The 26,302-nt window shown below is 41.4% G+C and overlaps 1 protein-coding gene across 1 annotated transcript in view; it reads left to right on the forward strand.

Annotated features, from left to right (window-relative positions):
- wdr27 (WD repeat domain 27) overlaps positions 1–26,302 on the forward strand; it is a 326,961-nt gene that overhangs the window by 99,070 nt on the left and 201,589 nt on the right. The window contains 1 exon segment of the mRNA XM_078405889.1: positions 6,577–6,674. Coding sequence (XP_078262015.1) covers positions 6,577–6,674 — 98 coding nt within the window.

The following is a 26,302-nucleotide window of genomic DNA, read 5'->3' on the forward strand; positions in this document are numbered from 1 at the left end:
TATCCACACCATTTTATATTTGTCCCTTTAGTACAGATCATGAGAAATGATCATGAGATCATTTTATGAGGGAGAAGAGGGGTCCCAACCCGAAATGTCTGAAGGAAGAGACGTCCTGACCCCAAATATTACCTATCCATGTTTTCCGGTGTTGCTGCCTGACCAATTGAGTGCCTTTCCTCCATATAGTAAAATAGATGTTCATGGGAGGGGTAATACTAGGATTTAGACCCAGTGCTGTTGACAATAGACAATAGACAATAGGTGCAGGAGTAGGCCATTCGGCCCTTCGAGCCAGCACCGCCATTCAATGTGATCATGGCTGATCATTCTCAATCAGTAACCCGTTCCTGCTTTCTCCCCATACCCCCTGACTCCGCTATCCTTAAGAGCTCTATCTAGCTCTCTCTTGAATGTATTCAGAGAATTGGCCTCCACTGCCCTCTGAGGCAGAGAATTCCACAGATTCACAACTCTCTGACTAAAAAAGTTTTTCCTCATCTCTGTTCTAAATGGCCTACCCCTTATTCTTAAACTGTGGCCCCTGGTTCTGGACTCCCCCAACATTGGGAACATGTTTCCTGCCTCTAACATGTCCAACCCCTTAATAATCTTATACGTTTCGATAAGATCCCCTCTCATCCTTCTAAATTCCAGTGTATACAAACCTATGTATCTATGTATGTCCTATGTTGAAGGACATGTGATATATTTCCAAGTAAGGATGGCATGTACTTGGAGGGGAAATAAGCTAGTGGTGTTTCCTTGCACCTCCTGCCCTTGGGATGTTCTGTTTGACAATGTTAGGCGAGTTACTACATTGTTACAATGCGCCAAAGGTCTTTTGATTATGGAATTTTTAATGGATTAGATAATAGACATACATAGATACATAGACAATAGGTGCAGGAGTACGCCATTCGGCCCTTCGAACCAGCACCACCATTCAATGTGATCATGGCTGATCATCCACAATCAGTACCCCGTTCCTGCCTTCTCCCCACACCCCTTTATCCCGCTAGGCCTAAGAACTCTATCCAACTCTCTCTTGAATGCATCCAGTGAATCGGCCTCCACTGCCTTCTGAGGCAGAGAATCCCACAAATTTACAACTCTCTGTGTGAAAAAGTTTTACCTCATCTCAGTTCTAAATGTCCTATCCCTTATTCTAAAACTGTGGCACCTGGTTCTGGACTCACCTGGTTCCCAACATCGGGAACATGTTTCCTGCATCTAGTGTGTCCAATCCCTTAATAATTTTATATGTTTCTATAAGATCCTCGCTCATCCTTCTAAATTCCAGTGAATACAAGCCCAGTCGCTCCATTCTTTCATCATATGTCAGTCCCGCCATCTCGGGAATTAACCTCGTGAACCAATGCTGCACTCCCTCAATAGCAAGAATATCCTTCCTCAAATTAGGGAACCAAAACTGCACCAAATACTCCAGGTGTGGTCTCACCAGGGCCCTGTACAACTCCAGAAGGACTTATTTGCTCCTATACTCAACTCCTCTCTTTATGAAGGCCAACATGCCTTTAGCTTTCTTCACTGCCTGTTGTACCTGCATGCTTACTTTCAGTGACTGAGATACAAGGACACCCAGGTCTCGTACTTCCCCTTTTCCTAACCTGACACCATTCAGATAATAATCTGCCTTCGCGTTCTTGCCACCAAAGTAGATAACCTCACATTTATCCACATTATTTTCTACCCATGTCAATACCCTACCCTCAATACATGTGCTCTAATTTTGCCCACTATTCTCCTGTGTGGGACCTTATCAAAGGCTTTCTGAAAGTCCAGGTACACTACACCCACCGGCTCTCCCTTGTCCATTTTACTTGTTACATCCTCAAAAAATTCCAGAAGATTTGTCAAGCATGATTTTCCCTTTGTAAATTCATGCTGCCTTGGACTGATCCTGTTACTGCTATCCAAATGTGCCGCTATTACATCTTTGATAATTAACTCCAGCATCTTCCCCAAACTGATGTCAGGCTAACTGGTCTATAATTCCCTGCTTTCTCTCTCCCTCCTTTCTTGAAAAGAGGGATAACATTAGCTACCCTGCAATCCACAGGAACTGATCCAGAATCTATAGACCATTGGAAAATGATCACCAATGCATCCACGATTTCTAGAGCCACCTCGTTGAGAACCCTGGGATGCAGGCCACTAGGCTCTGGGGATTTATCAGCCTTCAGTGCCATCAGTCTACCCAACACCATTTCCTGACTAATTTGAATTTCCTTCAGTTCCTCCATCACCCTAGGTCCTCTGTCCCCTAGCACATCAGGGAGATTGTTTGTGTCTTCCTTAGTGTGGCCAAAGTATTTAAGAGAAGATGAGCAAGCAAACAGGGAACTACCGATAGCCTAGTGTCAGTTGTAGCGAATTTGCCAGAATCTATACTAAAGGATGTAATAACAGAAATTCTTGAAAGGAATAGTCGGATTAAGCAGTCAAAATTGATTTATGAAGAGAAAATAGTGTTTGAGTAATTCATGGGTTAAGAGTATTGAATTGTCATATAAACTGGAACCAGAATAATTAAGTTCTTACTTGCTGCTGCTTTATAGGCATATTGAATGCAACAACATAATTGATCATTTATTGTTTTATTTATTTGTTATGTTAAACCAGACCGTAATCGTGAAAACCAAAGTATGTAGTGCAACCTTAGTAGTGCAATGTCTAAAGTGGTTTGTTATTGAAGCAGTGTTGTGGTTAGGGTTGTGCAGGGTAGTTCAAGAGCCTGATGGTTGATGGGAAGAAGATCCTTAGTTTAGTTTTGTTCAGAGAAACAGTGTGAAAACAGGCCCTTCGGCTCACCAGGTCATGCTGACCAATGATCACCCCTACTCTAGTTCTATCCGACACACTAGGGATAATTTATAGAAGCTCAATAACCTACAAACCTTCATATCTTTAGAATGTGGGAGGAAACTGGAGCACACAGAGAGAACCCACATGGTCAAACTCTACTCAACGTACAAACTCTATACTGACAACACCCTTAGTCAGGATTGAATCCAGGTCTCTGGCACCATAAGGCAGCAACTCTACCGTTACACCACTGTACCATCCTGAACCTAAAGGCAATTGTTCTCAGGGTCCTGTACCTTCTTTCCGAGGGTAGAGGCGAGATGAGAACATGACCGATCTGGTGCGGGTCTTTAATGATGTCAGCTGTCTCCATGAGGCAGAGCTTCCTGTAAATCGATTCAATGATATTGCCAATACCTGTGATGGACCAGGCAATGCACACCACTTTCTGTAGCCTCCTTTGTTCTTGGACAATTGAAGTGTTGGACCAGACCATGATGCACCCAATCAGTGTGCTCTCTACCATACACCTGTAGAGGTTTGATGGAGTATTGAACGACATGCTAAATCTAGAATTCCTTGAGGATGTGACAAATAATATAGGTAAAGCGGAACTAGTGGAGGTAGTTAATTTGGGTTTCTGTAGGCTTTTCATAAACGTTTGATAAATGCCTGGAGCATTGATTATGGGGAACACATAGAATTGGAAGTAATATACTGACTTGCATTAAGAATTGTTTTTTCATGCAGAAAATTAAGATTGGGATAATAAAATGTTTTCAGGTTGGCAGGCTGTGACTAGTGAGGTGCCACAGGGATCGGTACATGGACTCATGATCTCTAAGAACGATCTGTCTGAGAGGATGAAATGTTATATTTGCTCATTTGTAACTTGGTTTGATTGTGAGTACAGATGAAAATGTGAAGAGGCTTCGGGGGATACAAGTTAAACAAGTGGCTGAGAAATTCACAGGTGGAATATCATACGGAAAATTATGTCATCCCCTTTGGTGTACTTAATAGAAAACCAGAGTATTTTTATAAATGGTGAGACATTGGGTGGTGTTTATATTTAATGGGACCTAGTTGCAATTGTACACAAGTCATTGAAGGCAAATATGCAGGTGAAGCAAATAATTAGGAAAGAAAATGAAATTAGATTGCAAAACTAAGGAAGTTTTATTGCAATTCTGTGGGAATTTAGTGAGTCTGCATTTGCAGTATTGTGTGTAAATTTGGTGTCCATAGCTAAAGATGTACAGATATTTGCCAAAAAGGGAGTGCAGTGAAAATTTACTAGTCTGGTAACCAGGGATGGCAAGATATGATATGAGAAATCTGAATTACGAATAGCCTTTGACCTGAAATGTTATCTTTGTTTCTCTTTCCAAAAAAATGCTGCATGACTGGCTAAGAGTTTCCAGTATTTTTTTAAAATTTGAGTAGACCAGGGACTGCATTATTTAGTGTTTCTAAGAATGAGAGGGGATTTCACCAAAACTTCAAAAATTCTTGAAGGGCTCAATTAGCTGCATTCAGGAAGCCGATTTCCCCAGACAGAGGAATCTTGGGCCAGCAGACATGATCGGAGAATAAGAAGATTTTGTTTAAGATTGAGGCAAAGTGAGATTTCTCCAGACAGAGGGGTGACTCTTTGGAATTCTCTATCCAGGAACTTTCAGTATTGTCTTTCTGCTGACTGGATAGCACGCGACAAATGCTTTTCACTGTACTTCGGTTCATGTGACAATAAACTAAACTGTAAGAGTAGCCATTGAGGTCATTCAGAATCTTAAGAGTCTTAAGAATTTCCTGGATATTAAGGAAATTTAGGAGTTTGTAGATAGTACAGGAAAATGGCACTAAGCTGGCAGATCCGCCCAGATCTTGATGAACAGTGGGACAGGCTTTAAGGCTCCTGCTGCGTTTTCTTATGTTCAAAAGTTTCTTAGGTCAAAGAAATCAATGGCCATCTGCAAATTTTAGTGACAGTAGGGGAGGAGCTTGTTATGTTTGTACAGGTGGAATGAATCATTTTTGCAGATTGAACTGATGTGAGTAGGAAGGAGATTGTGAGCTCAGTTTGCCTATTTAAAATCACTCAGAAATATGGTGAAATTCAACTGCTATTTCTCTGGTGTTGTGACACTTTTCAGAATTCCTGGCATAGCACTTCCCAAGTTTTAAAATTCTCAACCTTGTTTTCAAAAGTTTCCAGGGTCTTGCAACAAAAATAAAGTGCTTTGAAAGACTGTAAATAGTCCACATCTGTGCCCAGTGTTCTGGACAATTTAGGGACCCCTTGCATTTGCATGCAGGTAAAATGGTTCCATGGACGTCAACGCACTTGCACTGTATTCAGCTCTGAATTAGTTTGACAAGGATCACCTATGTCAGGATGCTCTTCATTGACTAAAGCTCAGCCTTTAATATCAAAATACTGAATAAGCTCATTCCTAAACTTCTGTCTCTTAGCTGTGGGGTCTCCATTTGCAACTGGCTTCTGGACTTGCTGATTGGCAGACCACAGTTGGTTAGAATTGGTCATAATATTTCCTCAGGGTTATTAATTTCCTTAATGACCCTGACTCTCAGCAAAGGTGTCTCTCAGGGTTGCGGGCTCATTCCTTTGCTCTACCCTCTGTACACCCATGACAGCACCAATGTACAGCACCGACTCGATCTTTAAGTTTGCCAATGGTATCACTGCTGTCCGCTGGATCTACAACAACGATGAGATGCAATACAGGAATGAGCTCAAAAACATGGTGTCTGAACAATAACTTAGCCCTTAATATCATGAAGATGAAAGAGTTGATTGTTGACCTAAGGAAACAAGGGGGTGAACACAACCCTGTCCTCATCAACTGAGCTGCTGTAGAGAGGGTCACAGCTTCAAGGTTCCAGTGATCCATATCATCTGCTGTTATCCTAACCTATCCTTTTGCACTGATGTGGGGTTCAAGAAAGGGCAACAGTGTATTTACTTTCTACAGTTGTGTTATAGAAAATATTCTGATGGGATGCATCTAAGCTGGTATGGAAGTAGCTTTGCTCTTGACTACCTGAACCTGCAGAGATTGGTGAACACAGGCCAGTCCATCTTTTTTCAGTCCATCTCCATGGTGTATTGCATTAGTAAGCCTGGAGATATCGTCAGTTCTTCCTCGTTGGCTGTTCCCTTTTCTCTAGTATACCTTTTGGGAGAAGGTGCAGGCGTTTGAAAGCCCAGACGTCCAGACTTAAGAACAGCATCTTCCTGACTGCTATCAGCCTCTTGAACTAATCACCTCTTTCGCACCTCCCTTCCCATAGATGTTGCCTTGTACTCTTACTATTTACCTCCATCAGTTCAGTTATTCCATTATTGTACTTTTTTGGGTATTACTTAGGATTGTATTACAATCTTGCACCATTCTGCTGGTTTGAGCTTGTCATTGTACTTATCATTACTGTAGGTATACTGTTTATCCTGTGAGCTTCATGTGAACAAGGAATTCATGCAAATCTGAACCTTGTGAAACTATTTCAGAAATTTCCCCTGGAAGACCTTCCTAATTATTATAGATGAACATTAACTTGAGTTAATAGCATATTGCTTGATTAATGTTGTTAATGAAAGCAATCTTCTTTCCCTTCAAATCTCAGGATTTTTTTCCCAAGCTATTCAGACACTTGTTTTTAAATTTAGTTTTCAGTATCATCATTGTAAATCGCTTATAATTAACTTCCTTCCTCTTGTTTCAGGGCTCAGTGTTTAGTAGTCAGCCTTCAGATTTCTATAATCTCTTTCTGACTACCGCTGTAACTGACGGGATCAAACTATGGGACTTGCGGACACTAAGGTAAGAAAAGCTACCAGTTAATGTTGGTACAATGGTTTCATCATCTTACTGCATCTGTTTTCCGTGTACTCTAAAAATATGCTTAACATGGTTTGGAAATTCTAATTTTGTGAAAATATTCATTGTTAATCTTTACTAAAATTTTATTTTGCGGTATTATGGATTTAAATAACTCTTCTTTATTAAGTTACAAGTAAGATTTAAATAGCCATAACCATGTAATTATGCCATACCGAACTTTCCACGACCAGACCTTCAGGCAATTTTTGTTGATTAACAATATCTCCAATTGACAATATTGCCAATTGTTGCAAAATATACTGGCTCAGATCTTAAAACCAGCATATAAGAACATAAGAAATTAAGAATGCAGAGAAGATTTATGACGATGTGCTCAGGATTAAGCTATAGGGAGGGGTTCAGTTGGCAAAGATTTTGTTCCTTGCAATGCAGGAGACTGAGGGTTGATCTTATAGAGGTCTATAAAATCACAGGGAATAACTAGGGTGAATGCATATTGTCTTTTTCCCGGTGTAGAGGAATCAAGAACTGGAGGGTATGTTTGAGATGAAAGGGGAAAGATTTAATAGGATCCTGAGAGGCAACTTCTTTACGAAGAGGGTGATGATTATATGGAATGAACTACCAGATAAAGTCATTGAAGCAGGTATAATAACAGCATTTAAAAGACATTTGGACAGCTGCGTTAATAAGAAAGGTTTAGAGGGATATGGGCCAAATGGAACAAGCTTAGATGCGGTATTTTGATCAGTATGCAAAAGTTGGACTATATGTAATTTTCATAGAGAGGTTTTCATCAAGTGCCAAACTCTAGATATCTTGATTTAATTCTGTAACTACCTAATTTGCTTTTGTTTTTAAAACCATAGCTTATAATAAATTCTGATTTCTTTCATTTTGGGTTTTGGTTCTTGGTCCTCGAAAATATTCCAAATGGAATTTAAACTGGAGGTGGGTTAGGCTGCAGATGCAAAGCTTCAAAATAATTTTCATGTTATCATATCATATATATACAGCCGGAAACAGGCCCTTTCGGCCCACCAAGTCCGTGCCGCCCAGCGATCCCCGTACATTAACACTATCCTACACCCACTAGGGACAATTTTTACATTTACCCAGCCAATTAACCTACATACCTCTTTTAAGTCATGTTGTTAATATTGTTATTGTATCTGTCTCAGCCACATTTTTGGCAGCTCATCCCATATACATACTAATCCACTTAGTGAAGAAATTGTCCGTCAGACCTCTTTTAAGTCATCCTCTCTCATTTTAAAATTATGCCCTCATGTTTTTGATTCCCCTTCCTTGGGAAAAGACTATGCATTAACCTTAACTATGACCGTCATGTTTTTGTACACCTTGATAAGGTCATCCCTGAGTTGCCTATGCTCCTGAGGAATAGAATCCTAGCCTGCCCAATCCCTGCTCTATAACTCACACCCTCGAGTCTTGGCAACATGCTTATATAACTTATTTGCACTCTATCCAGCTAAATGATGTCTTTCCAAAAGCAGGTATCTAAAACTGTACACTGTACGCCAAGTACAGTTTCACCACCATCTTGTAGAATTGCAACATAATTCCTTTACTCACATCCCTAACTGATGAAGGCCAGCATGCCAAATGCCTTCTTCACCACCCTGTCTACCTGTGACACCACTTTCTGGAAACTATGTTCTTGTACTCGTACTACCTTTCATTCTAGTCCACATTGTTCACTGAAAGTGCTACCTTGGTTTGACTTTCCAAAATGTAACCCCTCTTACTTATCTGAATTGAATGCCATTGTCAGCCCACTTATCTAGATGATCAAGAACCCCTTGTAATTTTTGATAACCTCCTCACTGTCAATGATACCTCCTATTTTAATGATATCTGGAAACCTACCGTCCCATGTCTTGTACATTATCATACAAAGTGTTTAAAAAATGATGAACAGCAATGGGCCTAGCACCAATCGTAGTTTACAATCTGAAAAATAACCTTCCATCCTCACCCTCTGCTTCCTAACATCAATCTAATTATGTATCCAATTAGCTAGCTTTCTCTGGACAAGGCAATCTAACCTTCCAGAGCAACCTACTATAAGGAACCTTGTCAAGGGCCATGCTAAAATCCATAAAGACAACTGAAAGAACTCAGCGGGTCAGGCAACATCTGTGGAGGGAAATGGACAGACTGTTTCAGACTGAAGAAGGGTCCTGACCTGAAAATCTGCTTTTCCATTTCCCTCCACAGAGGCTGCCTAACCTGCTGAATTTCTCGAACAGTTTGTTTTTTTGCTCAAGTTTATAGCATTCGCAATCTCTTGTATCTCCATATAGACAACGTCCAAACTCCTGCTCTCATTAATCCTCTTGGTCACCTCTTAAAAAAACCCTAACAGATTTATGAGACATGATTCCGTGCTAACTATTCCTAATCAGTCCTTGTCTATCCAAGTGCTGGGACATCCTGTCTCTCAGAATTCCAGCATGTAACTTACCCATCATTAATGTCAGACTTACTTGTCTGTAGATCCCTGGCCTGTCGTTGCTGCCCTTCTTAAATAGTGGTACAACATTAGCCATCATCCAGTCTTCTGGAACTTCATCAGGGGCAAAGGATGATGAAAATATCTCAGCAAAGGCCTTCACAATTTCTTCCCTAGCTTCCCCAAAGGTTCAAGGATGCACTTAGTGTGGTGGTGGGGATTTATCTATCTTACTGTGCTTGAAGACGACCAATATTTCCTCTTTGGTAATTTGTAAATGGTCCAAGACATCACAAGTCATTTTCCTCAATTCCTTAGTTTTCCTGATCTTCTGCACTGTAAAAACTGCAAGGCAGAAAAGTCAAATTTAACTTAGGTCGGAAATTTATCCTGCCTGTATGCATTAGACCAGTGATTCCATAACGCTTATGAAATTTGGTTCCATTGACATTGTGAAATAAGGTTCTGCTGTATGTATTTTAAATTGATCTTTATAAATTTCTACTTAAAATGGATAGTTAGAAATCTTTGTGGATTGAGTTATTTGATTGAAAAAAGGAAGGAATATTCCAAGAAAATATGGATTATTTCTGTAAAAAATCTCACTGTATCTAATGGAAATGTGTCAATGAATTGAGATTGAAAACTGAGGATCTTAAAAATGTTATTTAAGAATTTTTACAGTGAGAGGCATCTTGGAATTCTACTTTGGGATCAGATTTGTTTCTGTCTTGTGAAGTTATATAAAATGTCATTATTTCAAAGCAATTTGAAATTAAAAACCTGGATGATCTGAAGTTCATGTTGAGTACTGTTAAATCATTTGCAAGGAAATGGCATTGAGATCCTTTCTGGAAAATATATGCCAAAGCAAAGCTAGTATTATGTCCTTCTAAAGGGCCTGTCCAACTTAGGCGATTTTAAGGCGACTGCCGGTGACTGGGCTGTCGCCGACAGTTCGCTGGGGTGTCGCGGGCATGATCGTGAGGAGTCTTCACAGAATCGTAGTGGATCTCGGCGTGACGCTGAGAAATTAACCGGATTTAAATTTCTCGGCGACAGCTGGCTTGTCGCCAGGTATCATTGCTTATTGCGGGCGCTGTCGCATGCTGTCCCCAGGTTTGCTAGGTTGTCGCAGATGCATTTAGAAGCACGTAATATTAAATTAAGTAAAGTCATTTGAAGATACCATAAAATACTTGTGTTTAACCAATTTATTTACCGTCGGGACATTTGACTGGTAGATTGGAGACGACAGTTTGACGGTCAGGTAAGCGTGGGAATTTCGTGATCTTTATGGCCATCAGCGATTACTTTTAAAGTAGGCTCCCAACCCAGATATGCAACCCAGAAACCAGATATGCATCTCCCGTACATTTTCATGGAATGCCCACACTCGCACAAAAATCCATTTAGCCACGTTTAAAATTAAATTTCTTAATACTGCTATTAGTAAACTGGAAGTCAATCCAGTTTATGCCTTGTTACCGTGAAGCTTGGTTTTCAATTAACCCGGGCAAGATGCTATATTTCAAAACTCTCAAGTAATTACAAACTTGTCAGTGATTTCAGTGAAAATTCGGATGCCGGAGAAGCATTGATAAGCGTGGGAATTTCGCGATGTTTCCGAAGACAGTGTGGTCTCTTAGCCTGGTGCTAGTTTCACAAAAAAAGTAACTTGTATCGACCTGACTCGGCATTGTCGTGGTCATTGTCATAGGGTAAAATAAATTTTTGGCGATCTGCTATGACTTTGACAGTCACTGGCAGTCGCCTATAAAATTGCCTAAGTGGGACAGCCCCCCCTTAAATTGTTAAGATGACTCCCACTAATACGTGCACTGTACTGGCATATTAAAATGTCTTACAAGTGGTGAAGCTGTAAAGTGGCTCTCAGGACTAAGAATAAGATTTTTACATTCTTATTAAACTAATCAAAAATGGATTGCTTCCTTTATTTTAACATGGCGGTAGACAGAGTATTGAGATATCTACATCAAGTGGAACTACTCTGGTCTACTAAAATAAAGAAAAGCTTTCATGATATGGAAATTAGAAGATAATTGATTTTACTTAATTTTGACGGACTTATGGTACAATAATACCTAGGCATGAAAGAATTGGCATTTCAGCTTGTGATGATAAACTCTGCAGAATCATTGAGTATTCTTGTAGTTATAGAGAATTCCGTTAATATTCTGCAGAAAGCTAACCAGAATGTGCGAAAATTAGATGGAATAATGACAGATGACTGGCTTTCTTTCCCCACAAACTATGGGAAAATGGGGAAGGGATATACTTAGGGTGGCCCCTTAAAAGTTTAGTTTGGCTTCCCTCCCTGTACTCAGCCACCAGCCTTCCCCTCACATATAAATCTTATCCACTGGATTATTCAGTTAACTTTTTTTGATCATATAATTTTGGGATTTTTTTTCATTTTAAGCCTGGTAATAAAAGTAAAGACATAAACAGATTGAATATCAGTAGATCTAGTGGGCGATCTTTGATTTTAATAATTTCTATGGATGGCAATTTTAGATTGTAATATTTTTGTAAAAATAAATTGAGTAGTATTTAGGCAATTTGTATATGGTGGGGAAATAAAGACTGAGCAAATTTCCTTTGTTGTTTACTTGTTGGCTATATTATACCTGGCAAATGTCATTTTGATGTGCATTTTCATTGGCAGCTGATTTGTGCACATAGGTTTGAAGTTTGAACACACTGACATTGATATTTCCAGCAGCAGTATGTGGTGCTCTCACCATTTCCCCACAAGTATTTCTGTTGATTCTGTTAGCAGATGTTAAGTCCTCCACAAAAAGTAAATTTAGTTGAATGTTACATTAGAAGAGTTACATGCTTCATCAGCACATTTGACCATTTAAAATCAATGTGTTCCTGGGATGGAAAATTTTCTGGCTAGGCCACTGTTATTTGCCCAAGCCTAATTGCCCCACAAAATGAATATTTCAAAAATCATTTAAGAGCCAAACACCTTATTGGGGTTTTGGAAATATGGTCTATCCTAAGTCAGAATTAGATCTTCCCTGAATAATAATAATAATAATAATACATTACATTTATATAGCGCTTTTCTAACACTCAAAGACGCTTTACAAGGTTTACTAAGACATAAAAGAAAATAAGTAGATAAATGAGTTAACGAAGAGAAAAGGAAAAAGAAGGAGAGGTAACGGTCAGTGATTGAAGGCAGTGCTGAACAAATGAGACTTCAGTGATGTTTTGAATGTGGTGAGTGAGGAGGAGTCTCTGACGGTTTGGGGTAGTGAGTTCCAGAGGGTGGGAGCAGCGATGGAGAAAGCCCTGTCCCCCCAGGATCTGAGTTTGGTCCGGATGGGGGGGGGGGGGGACAGGAGGTTAGCAGCAGCAGAGCGGAGGGTACGGGTGCGAGTGTGTCTGTGGAGGAGGTCAGTCAGGTAGGATGGGACCAGGTTATGGAGGGCTTTGTATGTCATGAGGAGGATTTTGTACTGGATTCTCTGGGGGATGGGGAGCCAGTGGAGCTTGTAAAGGACGGAGGTGATATGGTCACGGATCGGGGAGTGGGCGAGTAGACGGGCAGCGGAGTTCTGGATGTGTTGGAGTTTGTTGATGATTTTTGAGGGTGAACCATAGAGGAGGCTGTTGGAGTAGTCCAGACGGAAGGTGATGAAGGCGTGGATGAGGGTTTCAGCAGCTGTGGAGGAGAGGGATGGACGGAGACGGGCGATGTTTTTGAGGTGGAAGAAGGCTGTCTTGGTGATGTGCTTGATGTGTTTGTCGAAGGAGAGGGTTTGATCAAGGATGATTCCAAGATTTCGGATGTGAGGGGAGGTGGATACTGGGAAACCATCAATATTGAGGGTGAAGTTGTGGGTGGATTTGGTGAGGGTTTTTGGTCCAATGATGATGATTTCAGATTTGTCGCAATTGAGTTTGAGAAAATTGAATTGAAGCCAAGATTTTATTTCAGTGATGCAGTTTGTCAGGGTAGAGTGCGTAGTGGTGGAGATTGACTTGGTGGAGATGAGGAGCTGGATATCATCGGCATAGCAGTGGAACTTGAGACCATGACGGCGGATTAATTGACCAAGGGGGAACAGGTACAGGATGAAGAGGAGGGGGCCAAGAACTGAACCTTGGGGGACACCTTGGGGGAGGGGAGCGGTGGGGGATTTGCAGTTATTAATGGAGATGAACTGGTGCCTGTCGGAGAGGTATGAGATTAGTAAACCAAATGGGTTTACAACCACCCAGTGGTTTTGTGATTACCATTCCTAATAACTAGTTTTTAATTAAGGACTTATTTAACTGCTTGAATTTAAATTCCCAGCTGCCAGTATGACATCAGGTCTTTATCAATCAGTATAATTTTCCAGACCAAATCTGTTCAGTAATTTAACTATTATGCCACACTACCCGTTGCATAGCATTAATGCAATGTTAACACATTTATTCTTAACATGTTCCTTACTCTAAGCATTCTGTTTAGTGTTCAAGTAATCTTTTAAGATAAGGTGTGAATTTTATACTTCTGTTTTCTATGGAGCACCTCTTTTTAGATATGAAAGGGTAGAGTAAACAGATAGTGAACCCATTGATGAACCGGGCATTGTGTTACCGGCAATAAAAGAAAGAATCTTTATTTTAAAAGAATTGGTATTGATTTTTCAGTTGTAGATGAGGTATACATTATCTGTCGAGGGAAAGCATTCTCCTTCACCAAGTAGAAATCAATATGTTTGGATGCATGGGGAAATAGATGTGCTCCCAGGCTACATTTAACTGTACACCTAACATATATTGTTAGCCAATATCTTGCATTGAACTAAAATATTACTGCAACAAATATAAAAATAAATGTGAATATAAATATTTGCCTGATGCTAAAGGGATCTACTTCCAACCCTCCATATACATTTATCTTCAGAACAGCAGGCAAAATTACTGCAGTTGCAGTCTGCAGGAACAAATGTTTGGCAAGGAGATGAAGAAGATTATGGAGTTTTACAAACTGATGGGGTGAAAATTAGTATTTTGTTGATAAACCGATGTGGTATCAGGCTAGAATTGGATGTGGATGTTATAGTTCGTTCATGGATAGGTTTTAGTCTGAGTTGCAAAGAATCATTCAACATAATTAATTAAGATGTGATGAGTGGAAATAACCAATGTATAAGGCTGAATGGGTGAAGAGTTGGGAGAATGGAGTTGGACCGAGGTCCTCAGGCACTGGTGACATCGTCACTGACAATGGATATAAAGGTTCTGCCAATGGGAAGAGTACAGCATAGATATTATAATTTTTTCAGATTTAATGGAGAAGCATAGATATTGCGATTGGTTTATTGTTGTCACATGTATCAAGATAAAGTAAAAACTTTGTCTTGCATACTATCTAGTCAACTTACACCATACATACAGTAAGTACAATCAAGTCATACACAACTACAACAGGTGGTGCAAAGAGAAAAATAACCAGTGTGCAGAATATAGTGTTACCGCTACCAAGAAAGTACACAGAGCTAAAACGAGGTAGGTTAGAAGATTGTTAAAATGCCCTTAGCTTACAAGAGGTCCATTCAGTAGTTTAATAACTGTGGAGAAGAAGCTGTTCCTGAATCTGGTAGTAGGTACTTTCAAGATTTTGTATCTTCTTTCTGACAGGAGAGGAAAGGTGGAAATGACTGGAGTGTAAGCGGTCCTTGGTTATGTTGGTTGCTTTCTCAAGGCAGCATGAACTGTAGATGGAGTTGATGAGGAGGGGGGCAGTTTGTGTAATGGACTAAGCTGCATCCACCCTCTCTGCAATTTCTTGTTGTCATGGGCAGTGTTTGCTAAACCAAGTCGTGATGCTTCGTGATAGGATGCATTTTTTGTGGATCTGCAGAAATTGGTAAGAGTGATGAGTCAGGCCAAATTTCCTTAGTCTTCTGAGGACGTAGAGCCTTTGGTGTGCTTTCTTTGCCATTGGATCAATGCGGTTGGACAAGACCAAATTGTTCTTTTTTTTTAAGACACCCACCTCTGCGTTTATCATATCCTTTGTCTCCCCCACTGCTTTTAACATGTCCAACATTGTGCCCTGGATGATCTCCAGTATTACATAGTTAATCACTGAAAAGAAAGAAGTTACCTTTAATCTCATCCATTAACTTCATATGCTCTGAACCAATTCCATCTCATTCCACTACCATTTGTCAAGTTGAAGCAGACTGCTAACAACCATTTTGACTTCAAGTTGAGAGTCATCTCAAACACAAGGCCCACCTATTCCATCTCCCCACCATCTATTTTTCCATTATTCAATTTGTATAGAAATAAGATTCTGACCGGCCTCCTATTCTCTACTCCCCATAGTTAAATCAGCTATTTATAACCTACATTTAATCCCACATACACTACCTGGGATCCCCAGGTTAAAATTGGATAAATAAGGAAGTAGCTGCAAAATTGCATTCTTGTATTGAAGAATGTACAAGTTTAAAAATATCAAATAGATAGGCAATGCCCTTCCAATAGTGGTTGCTGAAACATGAAGCGTCAGGATCATGATTTCTCAGGTTGAGTGACATTACTTATTTCACCAAGCACTGATGTAACTGCCATAGGCATAGTACTGGATGTTGCGCCATTTATACCATATGTATCACTTCTGCAATATCACTCAGGCAACTCGAAGAATGGGTCAAAGTGTAGAAATGTAGAAATGCAGATGCTGGTTTACAAACCTACCGACTCCAACAGTATCTGAACTACTCTTCCTCCCATCCTGCCTCTTGCAAAGATGCTATTCCATACTCTAAATTCCTCCGCATCCGTCGCACCTGCTCCCAGGATGAGGCTTTCCATTCTAGGACATACGAGATGTCCTGTTTCTTTAGTAAACATCGTTTCCCCCCTTCCCTCGAGAAGGATCCCTCATCTCCATCTCTTCTGTGTCCCATGGTTCTGCTTTCACTCACCCTTCCCCCTAACCAAATAAGGATAGAACTCGAAGGTAGACACAAAAATGCTGGAGTGACTCAGCGGGTCAGGCAGCATCTCTGGAGAGAAGGAATGGGTGATGTTTTGGGTCGTAGCCCTTCTTCAGACTGATGTCAGAGGATGGGGACGTGACAAAGATAGGATGCAGTAGGAGACAGGAAGACTAGTGGGAGAACTGGGAAGGGGGAGGGGATAGATTTGGAAAGCAGGGACTATCTGAAGTTTGAGAAGTCAATGTTGATACCGCTGGGGTGTAAACTACCCAAGCGAAATATGAGGTGCTGTTCCTCCAATTTGCGCTCGGCCTTACTCTGGCAATGGAGGAGGCCCAGGTCAGATTGGGAATGGGAGGGGGAATTAAAGTGCTGAGCCACCGGAAAATCAGGTTGGTTAAGACGGACTGAGCGGAGGTGTTCAGCGAAACGATCGCCGAGCCTGCGCTTGGTCTCGCCTATGTAGAGAAGTTTGACACCTGGCACAACGGATACAGTAGATGAGGTTGGAGGAGGTGCAGGTGAGAGTCTGCCTCACCTAGAAAGATGGTTTGGGTCCTTGGATGGAGTCAAGGGGGGAGGTAAAGGGACAGGTGTTGCATCTCCCTCGGTTGCTGGGGAAAATACCTGGGAAGGGGGTGGTTTGGGTGGGAAAGGACGAGTGGACTAGGGAGTTTCGGAGGGAACGGTGTCTGCGGAAAACAGAAAGGGGTTGAGATGGAACGATCTGGCCAGTAGTGAGATCCCGTTGGAGGTGGCGGAAATGTTGGAAGATAATATGTTGTATACGACGGCTAATGGTGTGGAAGGTGAGGACAAGGGGGACTTTGTCCTTGTTACGAATAGGGGGAGGGAGAGCAAGAGTGGAGCTACGGGATATTGAGGAGACCCTAGTGAGAGCCCCATTGATAACGGAAGAGGGGAACCCCCGTTCCTGTACGAGTGAGGACATCTCCGATGCCCTTGTATGGAACACCACATCCTGGGCGCGGATGCGGCGTAGACGGAGGAATTGGGAGTAGGGGATAGAGTTTTTACAGGAAACAGAGTGGGAAGAAGTGTAGTCAAGATAGCTATGGGAGTCAGTAGGTTTGTAATAGATGTTGGTCACAAGTCTGTCTCCTGTGATGGAGATAGTGAGATCCAGCAACAGTAGGGAGATGTCGGAGATGGTCCAAGTAAATTTAAGAACAGGATGGAAATTAGTGGTGAAATTGATGAAGTCAGTGAGTTGTGCATGGGTACAAGAGGTAGAATCAATGCAGTCGTCAATGTAGTGGAGGTAGAGTTTGGGGTTAGGGCCAGTGTATGCCTGGAACAGGGATTGTTTGACGTACCCTACATAGAGGCCCATGTGAGTGCCCATAGCTATGCCTTGGATTTGGAGGAAGTGGGAGGAGTCGAAGAAGTTGTTGAGGGTAATATAACAGTATAACAGTATAACAGTATAACAGAGCTTTATTTGTCATTCGGTACCGAAGTACCGAACGAAACTACATAGCAGTCATAGAAAAAAAGAACACAAGACACATAACCCCAACACAAACGTCCATCACAGTGACTCCAAACACCCCCTCACTGTAATGGAGGCAACAAAACTTCCACTCTCTTCCCCACGCCCACGGACAGACAGCTCGTCCACGACCGACCCGCACAGTCCCCGCGGCCAAGCCTTGCGCAGCTAAGTCCCGTGGCCGAGCCGCACCGGGCGATGTTAAGTCCCGCGGCCGAGCCGCACCAGCGATGAAAAGTCCCGCGGCCGAGCTGCACCGGGCGATGTAAAGTCCCGCGGCCGAGCCGCACCGGGCACTGTTAAGTCCAGCGGCCAAGCCGCACCGGGCGATGTAAAGTCCTGCGGCCGAGCCGCACCGGGCACTGTTAAGTCCAGCGGCCAAGCCGCACCGGGCGATGTAAAGTCCAGCGGCCGAGCCGCACCGGGCGATGTTAGGCCCCGCAGCCGAGCCGCACCCCGCGCCGTGAGGAAGAGAAAAGTTTCCCCCACCCCCCCCCACCACACCACCACCCCCCACACATACACAACCAAAAAAACCCAAAAAAAAACCATCCCAACACCGACACACAACAAAAAAAAAGGAAAAAAGACGAACAGACTGCTAGCGAGCCGCAGCCGTTAGGCGCCGCCACTTCCGCTCTCTTCCCCACGCTGAGGAGAGTATTGGTAGATGGAAATTGGCTGGTTCTGTGGTCGAGGAAGAAACGGAGGGCTTTAAGACCCTCCAGGTGGGGGATGGAGGTGTAGAGTGACTGGACATCCAGACGGAGTTGTAGAGTGACTAGACATCCAAATGGAGATGTAGAGACCAAGCGCAGGCTCCGCGGTCGTTTTGCTGAACACCTCCATTCGGTCCGTCTTAACCAACCTGATTTTCTGGTGGTTCAGCACTTTAACTCCCCCTCCCATTCCCAATCTGACCTTTTTGTCCTGGGCCTCCTCCATTGCCAGAGTAAGGCCCAGCGCAAATTGGAGGAACAGCACCTCATATTTCGCTTGGGTGGTTTACACACCAGCGGTATCAACATTGATTTCTCTAACTTCAGATAGTCCCTGCTTTCAATCTCTATACCTCCCCCTTCCCAGTTCTCCCACCAGTGTTCCTGTCTCCTACTACATCCTATCTTTGTCCGGCCCCATCCCCTGACATCAGTCTGAAGAAGGATCTCGACCCGAAACGTCACCCATTCCTTCTCTCCAGAGATGCTGCCTGACTCGCTGAATTACTCCAGCATTTTGTGTCTACCTTCGATTTAAACCAGCATCTGCAGTTTTCTTTTCTAAGGATAGAGCTCCCTTAGTCCTCATTGTCCATCCCACCAGCTTCCACATCCAACACATCATCCTCTGGCATTTCTGTCATTCTGTCACCAGCCACATCAGTTTCAGCTTAGTTTATTGTCATGTGTACCGGGGTACAGTGAAAAGCTTTTGTTGAATGCTAACCAGTCAGCAGAAAGACAATACATGACACATCTTCACCGCTTTCTGTCTTCATCCACAACTCCTTGGTTCACTCATCCTTTCCCACCCAACCCCCCCCCCCCCCTCTTTCCTCTGCAACTACAGGAGATGTAATACCTGTCCATATACCTCCTCCCACGACTCCATCCGAACCCCAGTAGTCCTTTCAGGTGAGACAGGTTCACGTGCACCATATCTAACCTCATCTATGGTGTACAGTGTTCCAAGTGTGGCCACCTGTACATCGGCGAGACTGAGTGTAGACTTAGTGACTGTTTCGCTGAACACTTACACTCATTCACTCAAGGCCTACAGGATCTCCCGGTTGCTAATCATTTTATCTCCCCTTCCAAATTCCCATTCTGACCTTTATATCCCGGGCCTCCTCCATTGCCAGAGTGAGGTCACACGCAAACTGGAGGAACAGCATCACATATTCCACTTGGGTAGCTTACAACCCAATGGTATGAACATTAAATTCTCCAATGTTAGGTAACCTCTGTGAACTTGGGATAACCATAATTTCAGCCTCTTGTTCATCATTATTCTATTGATAGTGTGCAAATGCCAAATATGAAATACAACTTATCTCTGGTGAAAGACTTTTTTCATCTTTGACATAAGTGATATTACAGAAATGATACATATGGTATAAATGGCACAACATCCGGTACTGTGCCCATGACAGTTATATCAATCCTCAGTGAAATATGTTATGCTGCTCATCCTGAGAAATTATGATCCTGACTCTTCATACTTCAGCAACAACTATTGGAAGGATATTTTGTGTCTATTTGATATTCATGCATTCTCCAAGCCCTTTTTGATACAAGAATGCAATTTTGTAACCTTTCTTATTTGTCCAATTTTAGCCAGAGCATCCTCAACAACTGTTACTCTTTTTACTCCCTCATCTTCACTTCTCAAGTCCCCCAGAATTCATTTCTGAAGTGCGCACTCTTCCTCATCTATGGAATAATCGGCAATTCAGGCACATTGAACAAGTGATTAACAATTTGAAGTAGCTTATCTTGAATTCATTGTAATGAGGCAGTGGGAGTTGAGGGGTGGGGTCGGGGGACAAAGATTTGGCTCAGTATTCCGAGACTTTCTTTTTGGACTGATGATTTCTATAAATTTTATTTTTAAAGGTGTAATCCTTCTCTACTGCTTGTCAGTGGAATATAATTTTTCTTGGCTGATTTTCCAGTGTCATTAAATTTTTTTGAAGAGTGGATGACTTTGGGCATGTTTATTGTGCTCTAAGTTTTCTTTTTGAAAGCAGAAAATAATTTGATTGATTGGCTTACTGCAAAAGTGCGACAAAACATTGTCATGCCTGAAAGAGCACAAACTGCCCCTTTGAGCAACTTCTCTTTGGAGTTTAACATTTGATTAGATCCACCAACTCAAAATTCTGCACATTTAACTTTGGTGAGTAATTTAGTATGATCATTGCTCCATCTTGATTTTGTTTCTTAAAGTGCCTTTATAGAATTGCCAAGAGCTACCTTTAATAAGATAGATTTAATCACACATAATTTCTGTTCAGCCATTCCATTTATGTATTCTGCTATAAAATGTCCAAACCAGACATAATGTTTTTCAGTTCATTTCTAGCCTGCTCGTTTAATGTTACATTTAAAATGCAGGGATCTCACTGCAATTCTATGATTGGCTGACTGTTCAAATTAGAGCACCAGATCAATCTTAGCTGGCTTTGAGATTTGATTAGTTTAAATAATGTTTCAAAATTGTTTTTCCAGACTTCATGGTTAGAAATATCTGAATTTTAATTCTTCAGTTGCTTCTGAATAATATCATTGAGTAGTATTCTGCACTTACAACTCTGAACTCGTTCTGATTATTCCATTACCCAAGGCACAGCTTGGCTCAGTTATTTCTTGGATTTTTTTGCTATTTATTTGTTTGGCATCTCATCATCGTGTCGTCTCAGAACTGGCAGTTCTTTACCTTCTGTCAAACCGTGTGTAATGGGAAGTGTAATTTTAGCTTCAGCATATAATCGTAATATGCTATTTAAAATTGAACAATAATCCTTTCTTCTCTGTATATTTGCTTTGTATGTGCATCTTGAACTGGAAAGTGTTCATGTTTAAAACTATGCCTTTTTAAATTCATACTCATGATGTGAACATCTTTGGTCCATCGATAATTGGTAAACCCTCTTCTTTAATTAGTGGATATTAGTCCCATAATACAGTTAAATAAGGAATTCCTGAATTATATCCAGTGATAATGAAGAATATATCTCGAGGTCAGAATGGTTGCGATTTAGGAATAGGAATACTTTATTGTCACATGTGACTAGGCACAGTGAAATTCTTTGCATACACAATGTATACCAATAGCGGCTACCTACAGCGCTGACAAAGTTACAAAGCACGCCGGCTCCCCTTTTGTCGTCCCCCCCCCCCCCCCCCCTGTGGTTCCCCCATGCCGGGTCCCCATTGTCCTTTGTCCCGTCCCCCCCAAATGTCCATTATTCTCCCCTCACCTCCCTCATGGCAGTCCCCCTACACCAGGGTCTTCCATTGTTCTTCCCCTCCCCCTCATTGGGTGGGGAACCTGCACATGGTGTTCTTCTCAAGTGACTCCAGCCAATGCCATTCCTGTGAAAGGTGATGCCAGTTGGTTGTAAGTATTACAATAACAGATGTTGTTATCAAGATACATTTATATATTATTTGCGATAGTTGGAAACTGCTTAGATTGAAGACCCATTTTATGAATGTAAATGGCTGAAGATTCAGGAAAACTGGTGATTATGGTGGGTTGCTGTGTGTGGTGCTGAGGTCATGTAGGAAATGGAAAGGATGACAAAGAAAGCCAAGTCAGGCAGTTTTTCTGAAGCAGCTGATAGTGCAACACTTTTGTTTGAGAAAACTAATTAAATTACTAAGCTATCTTACATTCAGCTTCCAGGAAGATGAAAGGAAGGTATTCCATCAGCTATTCTAATGAACTTAATTACCAGCAGAGGTTTACATAAATGTTACCAAAACTATTTAGAATGAATAACTACTATTTTTAATTTGTATCCAACATTTAAAAATAACTTCTGATATTAAATAACTTCTCTGTAAAGACAAAAGAGACTGAGTTCACATTCAAAGTATGGAAGAAAGACAACATGGGAAATACTGTAATGTGTATTTGTATTCATGCAGTTCAAAAATTGCAAAGCTTGCAGCATTAATAAAAAATAGACTTGCTAAGTTTGTAGACCATTTTATGCGCCCACTATTGGCAGCCTTTTGACTTTGTATTTTCTTTGCTCACTGGAAATATTAGGTTCTATTTGATTGCAAAGTTCACAGTAGGACTCACATTGACAGGCAGGCATTATGTTTCAACCTCTTTAGACATGCACGCAGACCACAGTCACATTTATCCCAACACCCACTGAGAAATAGAAAGACATCACCACCTAGGAATGTGCACAAACCACAAATATATAGCATGATTTCCATAATATCAGACACAAATGTTTATGTAATGAATGCCTGTGGTAAAAGTGACTCTTGTTATAAAGACAGCCTTAGTTTATAGAACTACAGTTCAGAAATGCTGAGATCAATTTGTGAACCCTTGGGAACTGTGAAGCTTTTTCCATTTGGCCGGCATCATTGTCAAAGTATCCCACATGATCGGAGAAATGCATTAGGGACACAAAGCAATTCCACATCTGCAGTTTCCGACTTTTTGTTAACAAGCTGTACCTTGCCTCTGCAGTTATTGTAAGGATCTAACAGAAAAAAAGAGTATACTGTTTAAAAAGCATGGAGGGAATAAAACGTTCAATTAAACTAATCACGAAGCAGAGATCTGTGACTGATGCGGTGATAACCCTTATAAGAAATACTTCACCTATTGGGTGTAGTGGGATAGTGGTAATGATAAATCAGAAATTACCTAATAATATGGATTATTATTTTGGATATATGAGTTCATATTGCACCTTAGCAGCCTCGGAATTTAAATTGTTAATTAAATATCTAGATTAAAAATTAATAGTAGCAGTGATCAAAAAAGTCAATTGATTAAGTATTGTGCTTTGGAGATAGAAATCTCTTGTCTTTGCTGTTTCCATACATCTGACACAAGACTTGCAATCATGTGATTAACTCTTAACTTTTGGCTGAACTAGCCCAATAAGATACTCAATTCATGGGCAATTAGGACTGAGCAATAAATGTTGGTCTTGCTAGTAATGCCCGATTCCATGAAATAATTTGAGATTAAATCCTATCTTGTGTTTGAATTGTGTCTATTCTGGAAATTGGAAATGTCCCAATGAAGGATGCTGCAAACCTGTGTTATTTAGTGGCTATTTCTATTCTGTGAAAACTCTGAAGAAGCCTGCGTCCTTTTGAGACTGTATCTTATGAATTGTGAATGCTCACTTCATTTATGCGCAACTTATTATTATCTGCATTCAAATACTATTGTGTGAGTGTTTGCACCATTTTTGAAATACTAATGCTATTTAACACTTGAGCTGATCATACCATCTGGTAATCTCTCTATCACAAAAATAGTTTATTTAAAAATCAATAAGATCAGTCTATTTATATTTTGAAACCCTATTTCAAGCCTTAGACCTTCCAAACACAAATATTCCAATGGATTCACCGAGGAGAAGGTCTTGGAGGTCAGCGAGATCAGTGTGGAGAATGCAAATATGCTAGGGCAGTTTGAGGTCGAGGATGAGGTGGTGCTGATGCTCTTGAAGAACATTAAGGTGGATAAGTCCCAAGGGCCTGATTGGATCTATCTCAGATTATTGAGGGAGGCAAGAGAGGAAATTGTGGGGCTTTGACAAGGATCTTTTTTTCTTCTGTAGCTACAGATGAGGTCCTGGAGGGCTGGAGAGTGGTGAATGGTGTTCCTTTGTTTAAGAAGGGAGGTAGAGAGAATCCAGGGAACCATAGGCCGATGAGCCTCATGTCAGTGGTAGGGAACCGATTGGAGAGGATTCTTCATCTATTTGGAAGAGAATTTGCCAATTAGAAATAGCGAGAATGGTTTTGTATGCGGCAAATCGTGTCTTACTAACTTGATTGAGTTTTTTGAGGAGGTAACGAAGGAGATTGATGATAGTAGGTGGTGAATATTGTATACATGGATTTTAATAAGGCTATTGATAAAGTCCTTGATGGTAGACTAATCCAGAAGATTATGATGCATGGGAGCCACGGGTGACTTGGTTGTATGTGTTCAGAACCTGCTCATTCATAGAAGACAGAGGATTGTGGTGGAAGGACGATATTCTAGTTGGAGGCCTGTGATCAGTGGAGTTCCACAGGGATCTCAGCAAATTTACTCATCAACCCATCTACATTTACGTCCAAGTCATTTATATATGTCACAAACAGCAGAGGTCCAGCAGAGTCAGTTCGCTGATGACACCTAAATTAGAAGAGTTGCAGACAGTGAGGAAGGCTTTCAGAAGATACAGTGGGATATAGATCTTTTGCACAAATGAGCAGCGAAATGTCAGATGGAGTTTAATCCGAGCAAGTATGAGGTGTTGCACTTTGGGAGGTAGAATGTATTTGGGAGAGTATACAGCTACTGGCAAGACCCTTAACCGCATTCATATCCAGAGGGATCTTGGTGTCCAAGTCCAAGTTCATAGCTCACTGAAGGTGGCAGCACAAGTAGATAGAAACTACACCCAAAAAGGACATCAACACAACTCTACTCCCTCAGGAGACTACGGAACTTTGGCATATCTCCAACCATGCATACTCTTCTTCAGATGTTCCATGGAAAGCATACTATCAGGTTGCATCACAACTTGGTTTGGAAACAGTTCTGCCCAAGACCGCAAGGAATTGCAGAAAGATATCGAATGCCTAGTCCATCACACAAACCAGTCTCCCCACCATCTACACTTAATCCTGCTTGTGCCTTTTACTGGTCTTCCTCTTAAATAATCCATTTTGGGTTCTTTAACAATGTCAAAACAACATCAGCCAAGTTAATTGTTCCCGTCTTAATTCACTACTTAATGCCCGCAATGCTGTGTTGTCAACCTGTAGATTACAGCCGCACTTAAGGGAGCAGAACAGCTGACCCACTCGAACATAAGAAAAAGCAGCAGGCGTCAGCCAAATGGCAACACAAGAGACTGCAGATGCTGAAATCTTGAGGGGAAAAAACAAGCTGCTAGAGGAACTCTGCAGGTTAGGAAGCTACTGTGGAGTGAACAGGCAGATGACACCAGGACCCTTTCTTCAGATTGATGGAGTATGGGGGAAAAAACTGGAAAACAGATGGGGCTGGGTCAAAACCTGGCCCATAGATACAGATGAGAGGGGTGATTGCCAGATAGGTGGAGTAAGTGACAAAGGAGTAGGCCAGGTTATCTCTTCAGTTTTCTCCACCGTTTAATAAAATATGGCCGATTTGATCTTGGCCTTGACCCCTTGTTTCTTCGGTCCTTGATTCTCCTGGAGAATAAAAATCTCTATCTCAGACTTGAATATATTGGAGAATAGAGAATTCCAAAGATTCAAGACATCTGAGGGAAGAAATTCTCCCTCATCTCTGCTCATTTCCATCATATTAACATATGATGAGCGTTTGATGACCATGGGCCTATATTCGCTGAAGTTTAGAAGAATGAGGGGGGACCTCATTGAAACGTACAGAATAGTGAAAAGCTTGAATAGCGTGGATGTGGAGAGGATGTTTCCACTAGTGGGAGAGTCTAGGACTGGAGGTCATAGCCTCAGAATTAAAGGAAGCTCTTTTAGGAAGGAGATGAGGAGGAATTTCTTTAGTCAGAGGGTGGTGAATCTGTGGAATTCTTTGCCCAAGAAGGCTGTGGAGGCAAAGTTAGTGGATATATTTAAGGAAGAGATAGATAGATTCTTGATTAGTTCAGAGGTTATGGGGAGAAGGCAGGAGAATGGGGTTAGGAGGGAGAGATAGATCGGCCATGATTGAATGGCATAGTAGACGTGATGGGCCTTATGATCATGCTTAATTCTGAAATTATCCTCTGGCTTTAGATACTCCACGGAGGGGAATCATCATCTCAGGATCTATTATATTAAGCCCACGGAGAGCCATTATGTTTCAATAAAGTCATCTCCTATTCTTCCAAATGGAGACACAAGAGGCGATAGGTGCTGCAATC

The sequence above is a fragment of the Rhinoraja longicauda genome, chromosome 9, assembly GCF_053455715.1.
Source record: "Rhinoraja longicauda isolate Sanriku21f chromosome 9, sRhiLon1.1, whole genome shotgun sequence".
Classification (NCBI taxonomy): Eukaryota; Metazoa; Chordata; class Chondrichthyes; order Rajiformes; family Arhynchobatidae; genus Rhinoraja; species Rhinoraja longicauda.